Raw genomic sequence first — 14,068 nt, forward strand, 5'->3', positions numbered from 1 at the left:
GAATTTCAATAGCACTTTGTAATCTCAATGCATCTATAAAAATGTGGTCAGTAGCAGTAGTGCTCATTCCCATAATTCTTGTTGCAAATTGCATAAAGGAGCTGGATCACATAAAATGGCAAGGAACTTAAGTAAAGCTCTGGAACAGGTGTTCTCTGAAAAATTATATTTCCACATAATATTACCTTATTTTGCTTGGAAGTCAAGAAGTTTAATAATGCATCAATATTTCATAAATAATTCAAAATTAACAGATGGAGTCCTGTATGCTATTATTATTATTAACTTTCCAAGAAAATCTACTTTTGCAGCATAAGTTTTAAAACACCGATCACTGTAAAGTATATGGGTATCAGTGTTTTTATAGTTTCATGCCTTCTTAATGTAACTGGCATCTCCTCCTTTCTCCATGCTTGACCTGCAGTTATTTCTGCCCATATTCAGCATTCCTGTATCAATGGTCAAAGGATGTTCGGAAAATCATATTACATCTACATGATCTGTGTCAACCTGTTCAAGAGCCTTCATGAGGAATCCTTTCTAATCACTCACAGTCCTGAAACCCTTAGTTAGTTCTGATTTACTGATGACATATTTATGATTTAGAGACCCAATGAAGACATCCCACTGTCATTCATTCAAAATCTTAACACCGGTCTACCACCTGTTTTATATTGTCCTCCTTGGCCCCTAGAGCCACATTCACTTCACTGATGGCCACTTTCAGACTAAACCCATCACTCACCAGAAGTACATCCACTCTGCAGCTGCTACCCGTCTTATATAAAAAACGTCTCACCTCCCTCCCCCATACAGACTGGCAACCAGTGGATACCAAATTTTCAGTGACAAGCAGTTCTTTTCCTAGGGTACTGAGGATCGTACTGAAGCATCAGCAGAGTATATCAACCCTTCCAACCCTGACTTAAACAGAACTCCTCTACCCCTATTCAGTTGTCCACCAAAATTATGCAGTATCTTTGTGTGTCCTTATGGCCATCTTGTTTTCAATCCCTTGACCTGTGGGTGACATTCCTGTATAAGACCCAGATGCAAGACCTGTCCTATACATCTGCCAACCATTCCTAGACCAATTCTATCACTGGCATCACTCATCACAACTAGAGCCACACATGGAAGCAGTCACAGCATATAACTATGTTGAAAGTACTATGCAGCATTCTATGTAGATATGAGCACTAAACTATCCACTCACATGAACAGATATTGTCAAACCGTGACTGAAAGTTAGCATGCTATGCAAGTGGTTGTCCTCAGCATTTGTTTTACAAGCCATGCTACTTGGATTCTTGCCAACAGCCTTAAGTTTTTCTGAATGTTGTGGGTGGGAAATCTCCCTTCTACATATCGTTCATTCCAGTTAAGATTTCAATATTTGCTAACTCTTGTGCCACACTTGTCCTCCTTCTCTTCTCCCTTCATGTCATCAACTAATGTCACCAATTGTTCCCATAACATGCTCTTACTTTTCCTGTTTCCTCTATCTACTACTCCATCCTTACTCATAACTTTGAACCTTTCGATATCTCCTATATGTATCTACGAGTTTGTATTGTTACCCCAGTACTCTCCCATTTTCCTCTCTGTTTTCATCCTGGCACACCTATCCCTAACTTGACCTTGCAAAACACTTACATGTTCCATCCTAGCACTATCCTTCATAACCCCCCCCACCCCACCTACTGTACCATTCATCCATCTCCTCACTCTACATATATCTCTGTTCGCCCACCACTTATCCCATTTGACATCATTGCTGACCTCATTTAGATAAACAGCATTGCAATACAAGAGCCTGTGCTGAGTTGAGCATGTGCATTGGTAGTCCTAATAAAGGACATTCTCCAAAAATAAAGCATTTTTGTCTTTTATAAGCAATTACCTACTGTTCAGAATTGCTTCTATTTGGCGGGCAGTGTTCTATCCTACATACATACTATCTCTATTCCTGGATTTTCAGTTACTGATATTGCATGTACATGCACAGTTGTACATTATATGTAGATCTGAGTGTATATGTGTATTGATTTTAGGAATATAATAAGGAGAAAGTTAATATCTTTCCATCAAGTGATGCTAGAGTATGTGTAACAATTCTGTGTGTCATAGCTCAATGATTTGGGTTTAAGTACACCCCTGTGAATCAAATACACAGCTGTATGAATACCATTATTATGATGAATTATGAATGCAGATTTACCGTTTGGAAGAGGAATATATATCCCTTTCTCAAATCTTCGGCGAAATGCCTCATCAATGTTCCATGGATGGTTGGTTGCTGCTAGTACCATTATCACCTTGTTATCTGAACTGAAAAATTTTTGAGAGCATTTTTGTTATTTCTGTATGATGGAGGAATTACACACACACACACACACACACACACACACACACACACACACACACACACACACACACACACCTAAGAAATGCTCATAGACTTGATGCACGTGCAGACACATGAAAAGACAAATGGACAGGTATGATATTTACTGCACTATGGCTATAATGCCCTTTAAGACCTGATTTAAAGATTGTTATGTATCCATATTTGATCTTCAGCTGTACCCTGATCAGAAGATTTATATTTGTTATCATTGGAAGAATTATATGCAAGGTAAAAGTGAAGTTTTTGTGTGCTTGGAGGCTTTATTTAATATATGTGCAATGTAACTTGGCATTTTACATGGGGGATGCAGGAAGCAGGGGAGTAGGTATAATCCTCTCCATTACTCCTAGCACAGTGTAAAAGGTTACAGTGCACATTTTGTAGTGACAATTCTTCTTGTTAGTTTGATCACATGGTCAAAGAGAATTACATGTAGCAAAATATGCTACATTTGCATCACTGTGTAAAAAAGCTTCTTGTGTTCCAATACTGATTTAGAGATGGCTGTAGATCACACTTGAAATCAATAATTGTATAAACACAATCAGTGATTATTGTCTGATATAATAAAAGACAGAAAAATAACTAATTTTTTCAGTCATTGCCCTACAATTATCTTTTATTTCACAAAAGATGCGCACTGTTTACTTATTAGTTTTAACCTATATTTATTAATACATAATATATTTCCATAGAAACATTGAAATTAAAAAATGAAATCAGTTAATTAACTCAGTTCCTGCAAAATCATTTTTCTATTGTGACAACAGAAAAATTGTAACAGACTAGTACTTGAACCTGGATTTAAATTAGACTCATAAATAATAATACAGTAGTAATTTGATTAATGAATCTGTTTCGTAGTTTTCAATGTTTCCATGGATGTTAACGTCCTTGGGTTGGTGGTACAGGGTACAATGTCCATTACCCCTGTGATGCTGCTACCACGTATGCCTTGGAAGAATCTCTTGTTGTAATGTTCAGAAGAAATACAAGGGGAATAGCAATCACACTGAGGCTTTGGGTCACTCTTGGAGACATAACTGGATAGGCTTGCATAACCACAGTAACCAGATGTGTCTCAAAATTCTGATAAATATTGTCTATTCAACTGTTCTATGGTATAAATGGAATTGTCCAAAAAATATACGTCTACACACACACTCTGCCAACTACTGTGACATGCATGACAGAGGGTACTTCTCACAGTATCACACACTACAGTTTCTTCCCAGTTAATTTGCATATGCAGTGTGGGAAGAATGACTTTGTGTACGTTCCAATTAAACTAATTTTGTATTTGCAGTTGGTATATGAGTGAATCTTTTAGACATCTGCAATACATTCCTAGATTCCATATATATTAATAGTTCTTGAAACTTTGTGAATAGGCTTTCACAGGATACTTGGTCTCCATTTTAAAGCATCTGCCAATTCAAGTTTTTCAGCATTTTCGATGGTCTCCTTCAAGTCAAACAAACATGTGACCACTTGTATAAGTTCAGTATCCCCAATAAGTCCTGTTTAGTATGGTTTCCACACATTTCAACAATATTGTGCTGTGGAACACACAAGTGTTTTGGAAGCAGTCACCTTTGTAAACTGATAGCATTTTACCTAGGCCTATACATTTTCTGGCCAGTTACATTATCACAACACATTATTACACCCACATAATAGGATGAATGGACTGACTCCAACTGTGACTGCTGCTTATGCCATTGCTGTTTCTGTTGTGTGAATATTTCTTGTTATTCATTTTGTTTGCTTCAGTTGTAAAATTAATACCATATTTTCAGTACAGGTACTTTGTTGTTAGTGATTTTATCCTTTTTGAAGTGCTAGAAACCTGTTGCTTATTGTAATAATTAAGGAAGAATCATTCGCAATTCTTTTCACAGTTTTAAATGTTTTTTTAGTCGTAATATATTGTTCAGTTCTCGTAAAGGTTTTCTTTGCAGGGAATTGGTTTTTGCATAATTTAGCGCCAATTTTTTTGTCTCTGCATATTTCGCCATCATTTTATAGCTTCTGTCAACGGAGTTTGTCGATTTTACTTCTTAAATCTTTAACTTCATCAATGAGCATACTGATAAAAAATGTAAGTACCATCTTTGTTATTAAAATTTAGTCCTAGCTCATCTTCCATGCACAACCATATCTTCCATTTCGAATTCACATTTGCACAAGAGAAATGAAGCAGTTTTATATTTGATGCACACAATTCCTTTAAAGGAACGATTTCCACAGTAGCAAAGACCTGAAACTCTTCGACTTAACGTCGCATTTTGTTCGCTTCTGTACTCTCGAATTTCTCTGATTCTACATGCCTCTTTTCCATAATTTTTGATATTACAGTGCAAGCTAGACACGTCCTGTCACTAAATATGTTGATTTTTTTTTTTTTTTTTTTTTTTTTTTGCATGTTCAACACATATTTGCTCATAGTTTACTTTTGTTTGGCGAGCAATTCGACTGATTGTTGGTGCTTAACGCCAAGATGGGGAAACGTTCTGCAGCTCAGAATTTTCATTTATTACATGCGAAATCTTATGTCTTATAAAGCCCACATTTTTTTCTAAATTTGTAATGCATTCTTTCAATTTGACTGTCATAATCCCCATAAATAGGCTACCTGTTTTTATGGCAGAATTGAAACTTTTAGTCCGTAGCTCGTGGTCGTGCGGTTGCGTTCTTGCTTCCCGCACCCAGGTTCCTGGGTTTGATTCCTGGCGGATCAGGGATTTTCTCTGCCTCGTGATGACTGGGTGTTGTGTGGTGTCCTTTGGTTAGTTAGGTTTAAGTAGTACTAAGTTCTAGGGGACTGATGACCATAGATGTTGAGTCCCACAGGGCTCAGAGCCATGTTTTTTTTTTTTTTTTTTTCCCTTGCTTGGTAGAATAGAATAGAAACTTTATTGTCTCATAACATCTAATTGTAAGTGTACAGAATAATTACAGGTATTTTGTCATTTTAAGTACCACAAAATGGTTTAAAATAATCATGTTGAAAATAAAGTAAAATTAAGAATAATTATTTACTTAAAGTACTTTTTTAGCATGAGAGAATAAAATGTAACATCAGGTACAGTTATTTGTAAGTTCTTTAAACCATGCAGAGCTTTTGTATGTTTACAAACTTTGCCATTAATTTTACTGCAATAACCAGTGGTCTCCAACTATCTCTCCATAGAGAAATGCACTAAAGACATCCAGTTGATAGATGGAAAAGTTATTCTCATTAAAATTAACCAGAAAAAATTTCAATGAAACCAGTTTTGCTACTGCACTGTATACCTCTAAATAAGACAAGCTTTGTAAATTGTCTAAGACTATTTACAACACATCCACCAGGAAAGCTTGAAGAGTCACAAGACAAGCTTTGTTGGAAACCTTTGCTACAAGACAAGCTTTGTGAGAAACAACATTACCCTTTTCATCCCTTTTTTTGCCTAAAAACCCATTTTCTGTCAATAACATCACATTCATTTGGCTTACATACATAATACCATGTGATGTTTTCTTCTAGGGCTTGCAGCTCTCTTGGTTGAGCATTTTCCAATTTTTAGCTTCACTGCTAGACATTGCTTCAGCATAGGTGCTGGGGTCTTTGTCAATCACTGCTGTCAACAGCTCTGACACATAATCCTCCAATTGATTTGGGTGTTGAATTTTCCTCCTGGATCTAAGATTGTATGTGTTCTTGTCCTCTGCATCCTCTAAAAAAATTTCTGTTTTCACTGTCTTCACTGATTTCTTGTTCTCCTCTAGGCTGACTTTTATTTTCTTCCACAACATCAGTCCTCATTTCTTCTTTCCATTCCTCTAAATCTGAAGCTTCATCTATGTTCTTTTTATCACAATGAATAGTATCTGACTATTTTACATGAACATCAGCTTTCTTCTTCCTTTTGGATACTGCTGGAGGCAAAAAATAATGTCTTGCTGCATCTCAGTTCTCTTTGTGGGAGGTATAAATATTCTGTAGCCCTTCACATCATTATCATAACCCACAAATAAATCTATCTTGTTTTTGGGGCCTAGTTTCAGTCACTTTTCCTTGGGTATGGGGACAGACATATGCGTTTCAAATATTTTCAAATCTGCTAAGGGCAATTCTCTAACATAAAAAGCTTCAAAAGGAGTTTTACTTTCTATAGGGCTTGGACCAGTTTGATTTAATAAATAAGCCACCATGTTAACTGCTTCCACCCAGAAATGTTTGGGAATTCCTGAAATCATTGAATGAGCAGCTTTAACCAAGGTGTGCAGTTCCCTTTCAGCTTTTCCATTTTTCTGTGGAGTGTACACAACACATCTTTGATGGGCTATGCCATTTTCACTCAAAAATGTACCTAAGTCAGTACTCATAAACTCCAGTCCATTATGACCTCTTAGAACTTTAATTTTCCGACCATTTTCTCTCTCAGTGTTTGCATAAAATACCTAATCAAACATTTTACTTTATTCTCCTGTTCCATAAAAAATACTTTGTGTTAACCACAGTTGTCATCCTTCAAATGCAAAAAATATCTTGCTCCTCCAAGAAGCCGGCCACAGTGGCCAAGCAGTTCTAGGTGCATCAGTCCGGAACCACGTGACTGCTACAGTCGCAGATTTGAATCCTGCCTCGGGCATGGATGTATGTGATGTCGTTAGGTTAGTTATATTTAAGTAGTTCTAAGTTCTAGGGGACTGATGACCTCAGATGTTAAGTTGCATAGTGCTCAGAGCCATTTGAACCAGCTCCTCCAAGCTAATGCATCTCCATGGGTCCACAGACATCTGCACGAATCAGTTCGAGTGAGGCATTAGCTCCAGAGGAACTGACAGGGAAAGCAAGTGATGTTGTTTACATACTAAACATTCTTTACAAATGTTTTCAATGAATCTCACTCCTTTATATGATAAAAACTCTTTCATGTGCGTAATGCTCTGATGTTACAATTATTTGTGCCAGACACTCAAGTTTTCAATATATATAGACTAATTGACATGTTATTACTGTCAACCACAGTGTGTGTTTCATCCACATGCATAAAAGGAACCATTGACAGTTGTGACTGTTTTCCGTTTAGTGAAAACAATGTATGATACATTTTGTTGGCATGTTTGAATAATGCACAAACTTCGCCTTTACTCTTCAAGAATTCACATTGTTCCTTGTTTGAAACTAAACACATATCTTTGTGTAACACAGTTCTTACAGAAAACAGATTGAATTTCAGTTCAGGATCAAAAGGCACTCCACTAAGTACTGTTTTGATAAATTTAACTCTGATCCATGCATACAGTTCCACAGTACCATGCTCAGTCACATCAAGAAGTTTACTGTCACCCACAGTAACTTTCATTGAGCTTTGCACACTGTCCAGTTTTGTAAACAGTTCTCAGCACATATGCTCGCTAGCACCTCATCCAATAATTTTCTAGGTCAACTCCTTGATTCATACACATAAAGGCATTTACATTCTGAGCCTTTTTGCCTTCCTTTGATTTCAACAGCCTGCAATCTGACTTCAAATGACATCTTTTCTTACAATAATTGCAACTTCTTAGTTCTATATTTGCTTTACTTTTGCTGTCCTTTGCGTAGTAGCTTGTCTTACCACAAGCATAACAGGTAATTTTTTATTGCCTGCTTAGACTGACTAAAGCTACCTCCGGCTGATTGCACTGATTATTTCTCTCTTCCTCAATGAGCAATCTTGAAATTAAGTCATTAAACATTTCCTTCTCAATGACATTACCACTTTTGTTATGATCATTTTATCTGAAAGTGGTTCTCCCACTTGCTTCAATATTGTATTGATTTTTTTGTATTTTCGACACAACGGTAACCACTGCGTCATCATCAAACTGGAGCAAGAAACACTTTTGCTGAAGTAGGTAAATACTGTGGACTCTTTTTCATACACAGTCTCAGTTTTGTCCACATGCCAGCTGATGAGTGAGTCGTGCTACCTCCATCCAGGTCACAATAAACTCCTGTGTTTTTGTGTCCTTTTCCTGCCATGTTTTTACTTCTGCTTCTCTCTCCTGTGGTGACTGAGTAACAATGCTATTGGCAGTATCTAAAAGGTCTTTTCCTCTTAATATCACATCCATTTGGAATTTCTACACCACCTAATTGTCCCCTGCAGACAACATTAAATGAAACTGATGTGTAGATTGTTCCATTGTGCCACGCCAACACTATGCCGGTGACATTAAAAGTTTTGCTGTTACGCATGACACCAGGAAACAACTCTCTGCTACTACACTGAAAACAGACTTATGCACCTAGAACCATAACCTGTGATCAGGAACAGTAAATGAACCATGAAAATAAGCCCATTTGTACGGAGTTTATTGCAATGTGTAACAGCTTACAACTAATGGCAGACAACAATACAAACACAGAATAAACAGAAAATGCGAAAGCATTTAAAAATGGTAGATAACACAAATCAAAGATAAACAGTGTTGCTTCTTTAAGATATCATTAACATTGTACCATTAACAATTCTTCTGTGGGTCTGACAAATCTGTGACCATTCATACTGTCCTTACACCAAGGACAGCACAAATGGTCACAGATTTATTAGACCCATGGAAGAGCATTATAGAACTACTGCATAGCTTGAGTGTTTTGTAAGCAACCTCCTTTGTAAACAGATTATGTATTCTTAGTGTACTACCAATGAGACAAAGTCTGCCACTTACTTTATCTACAACTATGCTTAGGCAATTTCTCCATGTAATATAACTACAAATTGTTACAACCTTGTATTTGTACAAGTTGACTGATTCGAGTTGTGACTGATTGTTATTGAAGTTGATGGATACGACTTTTTTATTTTGGGAAATGCACAATTTTATATTTCTGAAAATTTAAAGCAAGATGTGAATCCTTACACCACTTTTAGATCTTATTAAGATTTATCTCAGTAACTGTGCAATTTTTTCAGGCAGTTCTTCATTACACATAAACACATCTGTGAAATGTTTGAGGTTAAAAGAAATGGCTCTGAGCACTATGGGACTTAACATCTAAGGTCATCAGTCCTCTAGAGTTAGAACTACTTAAACCTAGCCACCCACGGTGGCTGAGCGGTTCTAGGCGCTTCAGTCCGGATCCGTGCGACTGCTACAGTCGCAGGTTCGAATCTCCTGCCTTGGGCATGGATGTGTGTGATGTCCTTAGGTTAATTAGGTTTAAGTAGTTCTAAGTTCTAGGGGACTGATGACCTCAGATGTTAAGTCCCATAGTGCTCAGAGCCATTTGAACCATTTGAACTTAAACCTAACTAACCTAAGGACATCACACACATCCATGCCCAAGGTAGGATTCGAACCTGTGACTGAAGCAGCCGCGCGCTTCTAGACTGAAGTGCCTTGAACCGCTCGGCCACAATGGTTAGTGCTTGAGGTTATTATGAGTGTTGTCTGATAGGTCATTAATATGCAACGTGAACAGCAAGCATCCCAAGAAACCTACCTATGGGTTGCCTGAAGATACTTTTACATTTGTTGATGGCCCTCTAGCCAAGATAACATGCTTCATCCTCTCCACCATGAAATCCTCAGTAAGTCATAAATTTCAATTGATATCCCACAGAATCATACTTTCGATAAGAAGTTTAGGTGAGGTACTGAGTGAAATGCTTTTAAAAATTCAAGAAATAATGCATCTGCTTGACTGCTTTGCTCCATAACTTTCCAGATATCATGTGAGAAAAGTGTGAGTTGGGTTTGCATGAACAATGCTTTTTAATCCATGCTGGTTACCTTGCAAGAGGTGATTTTGTTTGAAGTCCTAGTTATGTCTGAACTCAGAATATGTTCTAAGTTTCTATAATGATGCATGTCAATGATATTGGACATTAGTTTTGTAGATAACTTTTGCTATCCTCCTTGTAGATGGGTGAGAGCTGTGCTTTCTGCCAACTACTGGACACAGTTTTTTTTGTTTGAGAGATCTATGGTATATAATATTTTTACGAGGGGCACTAACTCAGCCACAAATTCTGTATACAGTCTAATAGGAATTCTATCAGGTCATGGAACTTCATTCAGTCTTAGCGGTTTAAATTTTTTCTTAATAGTAGTGACCCTAATATCTATATCACCAATCTTGGCAGTGGTGCAAGCATTAAATTGGGATAGTACTCCTGGAGTTCAGCATTTCTGCTTTTTAGGAGTGCTATTAACCCTGGTGCTTTGTTGCAAGTGCTTCAGCAATTGATACTGATAACTAGGACTTCTATACTTTTTTGGGTGGATAGGGGGAAGGTGGCAAGGGGAGTGCATTAATTTTGACCTTACACTGATGCTTTTACAGGTGTCATTACTCAGACAGCATGAAGAGTCAGGTAATATAAAAAAAATCTTTTGTGCACCCCACAAACCATCAACTGTCTTGGTAACAGCTTCTGATGTGTAGTGCACACCTGACACATCTAGACAGACCCTAGATTTCTCTACTCTATGGTGCAATTCTAAGAATCTGTAGCCTAACTTGTCGCAGAACCTCCAAAGTCAAAGTGATTCAAGCCACCTTCTCAACTGAGAACCAGGGGAAATGCTGCAGAATGTATGTCTGTGAAAATGGCTATTCTTTTCAGCCTTTCCTTCCAGTCGTGGAAGGATTCAAGTATGATTTTGAAGCTTGCCTGACAAGCACTGTTTGTTCAAATATGCTCCACAATACACAGTTGTCTGTTCCTTCAATGGGTGCTGGAACGGCCTCCTCAGAATGTTGAATGGGCATACGTGTGGAGTGCATGTGGTGATCCTTCCCATCCTTTGCTGAAATTTTTCTAAGGGTACAAGTATTCCTGTATGTTATAAGTGTCAGTGCTTAATAGACCCCATACTCTTTTAAATTTTCTCCCCTTGACATGATACACAGCAGATTCCTAAATAAGTGAAGTGAGTCTTACTGGCTCAGTTTCAGTTTCAGTGAAAGACAGAACCTTGAATTCATTGGTTGGGGGTGGGGTGGGTGGCTGTAAAACCTTGAGTTCTCTCTGGTCCCTGTCTCCTCTGTACAGGGCCCTGAGACCTATCACACCATCCACAATGGCGAGTAGTGATAGATCCTGTTTTTGCTGTAGAGGAAACAATGGGAGGATTGTATTCGAGGTATCATTGGTATCTTTGGTACATGTTTCTCTGTAGCCCTCCAAGTACACCTGTTTGGTGCAGCTCCAGTCATCTAACAGTTGTCAGATCTGTTTCCAGCTGTCTACAAACAGTAAGTAACTCATCGCAGGCCTGAGAACAACATTCGCAGTTGAGCGTATTGTGACTCATGGAATGTTTCACAAAAGAGTAAACTTATAACTTTAAATGAAGCTTGCTGATTTGTGTTTAATTTTTGGATTTGTTATGCTACAAGTATTACAAGTGCCCATTAAGAACTGAATCAATTAACACCCAAGGAAGACATTTCTATTATGACAAAAGAAAAACCTGGGATAAAATCTGCTGATTTCCTGAAAGAATTTGTTTTCTGGGGTTACACTCAATAGCAAACTCAGCTAACTAACTAAAAAATAGTGGACACGTGCAGTGCACAGTCTGTTATTTTTCAGAGTGTTTTCAAACTTGTTCTTATTTTGAGTTTTAAACACCAGTGGAGTAGTTTGGCATTTTCTGTGACAGAATGAAGCACTTTTTGTTTCAAGGAAAAAAATCTGGTCAGATATTTTTTAATTTATAGAGTAGCAGTTGTAGTGACCAAGAGTGCATAACAGCTGGGACACCCAAAAATCCAATACACTACCTGGGAAAATATAGGCTATATTTAATATCCCTTGTATTTACTAAAAATACATCAACACTCAACAGATTCTTGAGAGTATCAAGAAATCGGCACCCTGAATCATGTCATCTGAGAGTTTATCAGTTAAAAAAAGTCTCAGATGAGGACAGGAATCTATTTAGTGCCAAAACATTATGCTGAGGAATGACACAATAATAAACAGTTACATTTTCTCTCTCTCTCTCTCTCTCTCTCTCTCTCTCTCTCTCTCTCTCTGTGTGTGTGTGTGTGTGTGTGTGTGTGTGTGTGTGTGTGTGTGCATGTTTCAGAACTGCTTATTGTATTTTATGTGCAAAATTTTCACACTGTCAGCTCATCTGGAATTCACAACAATGGCTTAGGGACTACATATGTTTCACAATCTCTGCATTATTAATCTTCCAATGTGCCTGTACCCTAACCTTTTTCTTTTCTCAGACTCTACTCAAACACTGATTGCAGTGTCAACCAACTTATATCTTCATTCACACAGGCAACACTTGTCCATATAACTTAATTAATGGATGTTTCTTTACCATTTGAAGTAAATATGGTGTTCATACCTGTTAGAATTAAGACCATCCATTTGAATCAACAGTTCTGCCTTAAATCTTCGGGAAGCTTCATGTTCTGAATCTGTACGACGTTGTGAACACAGTGAATCTGTTTCATTTATAAAAATAGTGCTTGGGGCATAAAAGTGAACCTGAAATATAATGCATATTATTAAGGAAATATCTTATTCATTGCAGCAAATTAAAATGTTCAAGTTGAAAAACTGGTATGAGTGAGACCCAGAAAACAAAATCACTTTGAAAAATTAATACAAGTATTCAATCACTATTCCAATCATATTGCCTTTTTTCTACATGTCATTATATTTTGAAATGTATATTGTGTATTTGTAATGTAGCAGTATGAGCTGTTAGCCTAGAATATACAGTATATTATAAGAAATGAGTTGATTGGCATATATTTTAGATAAACTTGTTCTACCAATATTGAAACATGTAGGCAACAAATTAGCTTTATGTGATCATATGAACTGAATTATTTGTTATAAAGTACAGGCCACAGCATATGCAGTGGATCTCCTGAAACACTGCTTTACAGAGACACTTTAATGGAGCATTATGATGTGGAGATGCTTGTGTCAAAGTTACTCTCAACTATTTTTAAATAATTAAAATTTTTGATATTTATATCCAGTCTGACAGGACAGTAGCACTGAGCATTTTCCTAACTATGGGTATCAGAGTCTAGGTGTACAATGAATATCCTCTTTAGTTTCTTAATATTCAATCTGGAGTTGCCAAACTTGATTATCTATATTTCTAGTTTCACACTATGCTCCACTTTTTTCTGCATTGTTGGCTACCCTCTCCACCACTTTCGTCTTCTAGTTTTTAAATCTTATCCATTGGTTTCATTATTTATTTATTTCTTATCCTGTGACAATATGACTTTTTTGACTTGGGAACCTGGTTGGGTCTCCTGCATATCTCTTAAATTGCCCCTTTTCTTTCAGCCCTTTCTTCTATTTTAGTCAATAAAGGAACATCTGATTCCAAAGTCTACTATCTTTATCATCTGCTGTTCTTGTGTTTTTCTACTGGAACCTCATAAGTGTCAATTTTCCATTTCAGTTTAGAATTATTAATATTAGTTGAACTGAGAACAAAGAGTATCAACTTAGTTTACAAATTCCAAGGATTTTAGAAAAGGGAAGGGAAGGGAGGAAAATGCATTGAAACCTGTAAAATAAAGTGTGAGAAGGATGATGCACTGAAAGAATCAGCTCAGAGGACATTAAAAAAATCAGAGTGTAGCAACAAGCATATCAATTCTGAAGAAATTAATGAAATGCTATT

General features: G+C 37.0%; 1 protein-coding gene across 1 annotated transcript in view; it reads right to left on the bottom strand.

Moving 5' to 3' along the window:
• The window catches only part of LOC126470841 (katanin p60 ATPase-containing subunit A-like 1), a 108,915-nt gene that overhangs the window by 29,509 nt on the left and 65,338 nt on the right, over positions 1-14,068 (bottom strand). The window contains exons 4-5 of the mRNA XM_050098856.1: positions 12,761-12,903; positions 2,222-2,331 (exon numbers count right to left, since the gene is read on the bottom strand). Of these exons, the coding sequence (XP_049954813.1) occupies positions 2,222-2,331; positions 12,761-12,903 (253 nt within the window). The remainder of the gene's footprint in view (positions 1-2,221; positions 2,332-12,760; positions 12,904-14,068) is intronic.

Source organism: Schistocerca serialis, chromosome 3 (assembly GCF_023864345.2).
Source record: "Schistocerca serialis cubense isolate TAMUIC-IGC-003099 chromosome 3, iqSchSeri2.2, whole genome shotgun sequence".
NCBI lineage: Eukaryota > Metazoa > Arthropoda > Insecta > Orthoptera > Acrididae > Schistocerca > Schistocerca serialis.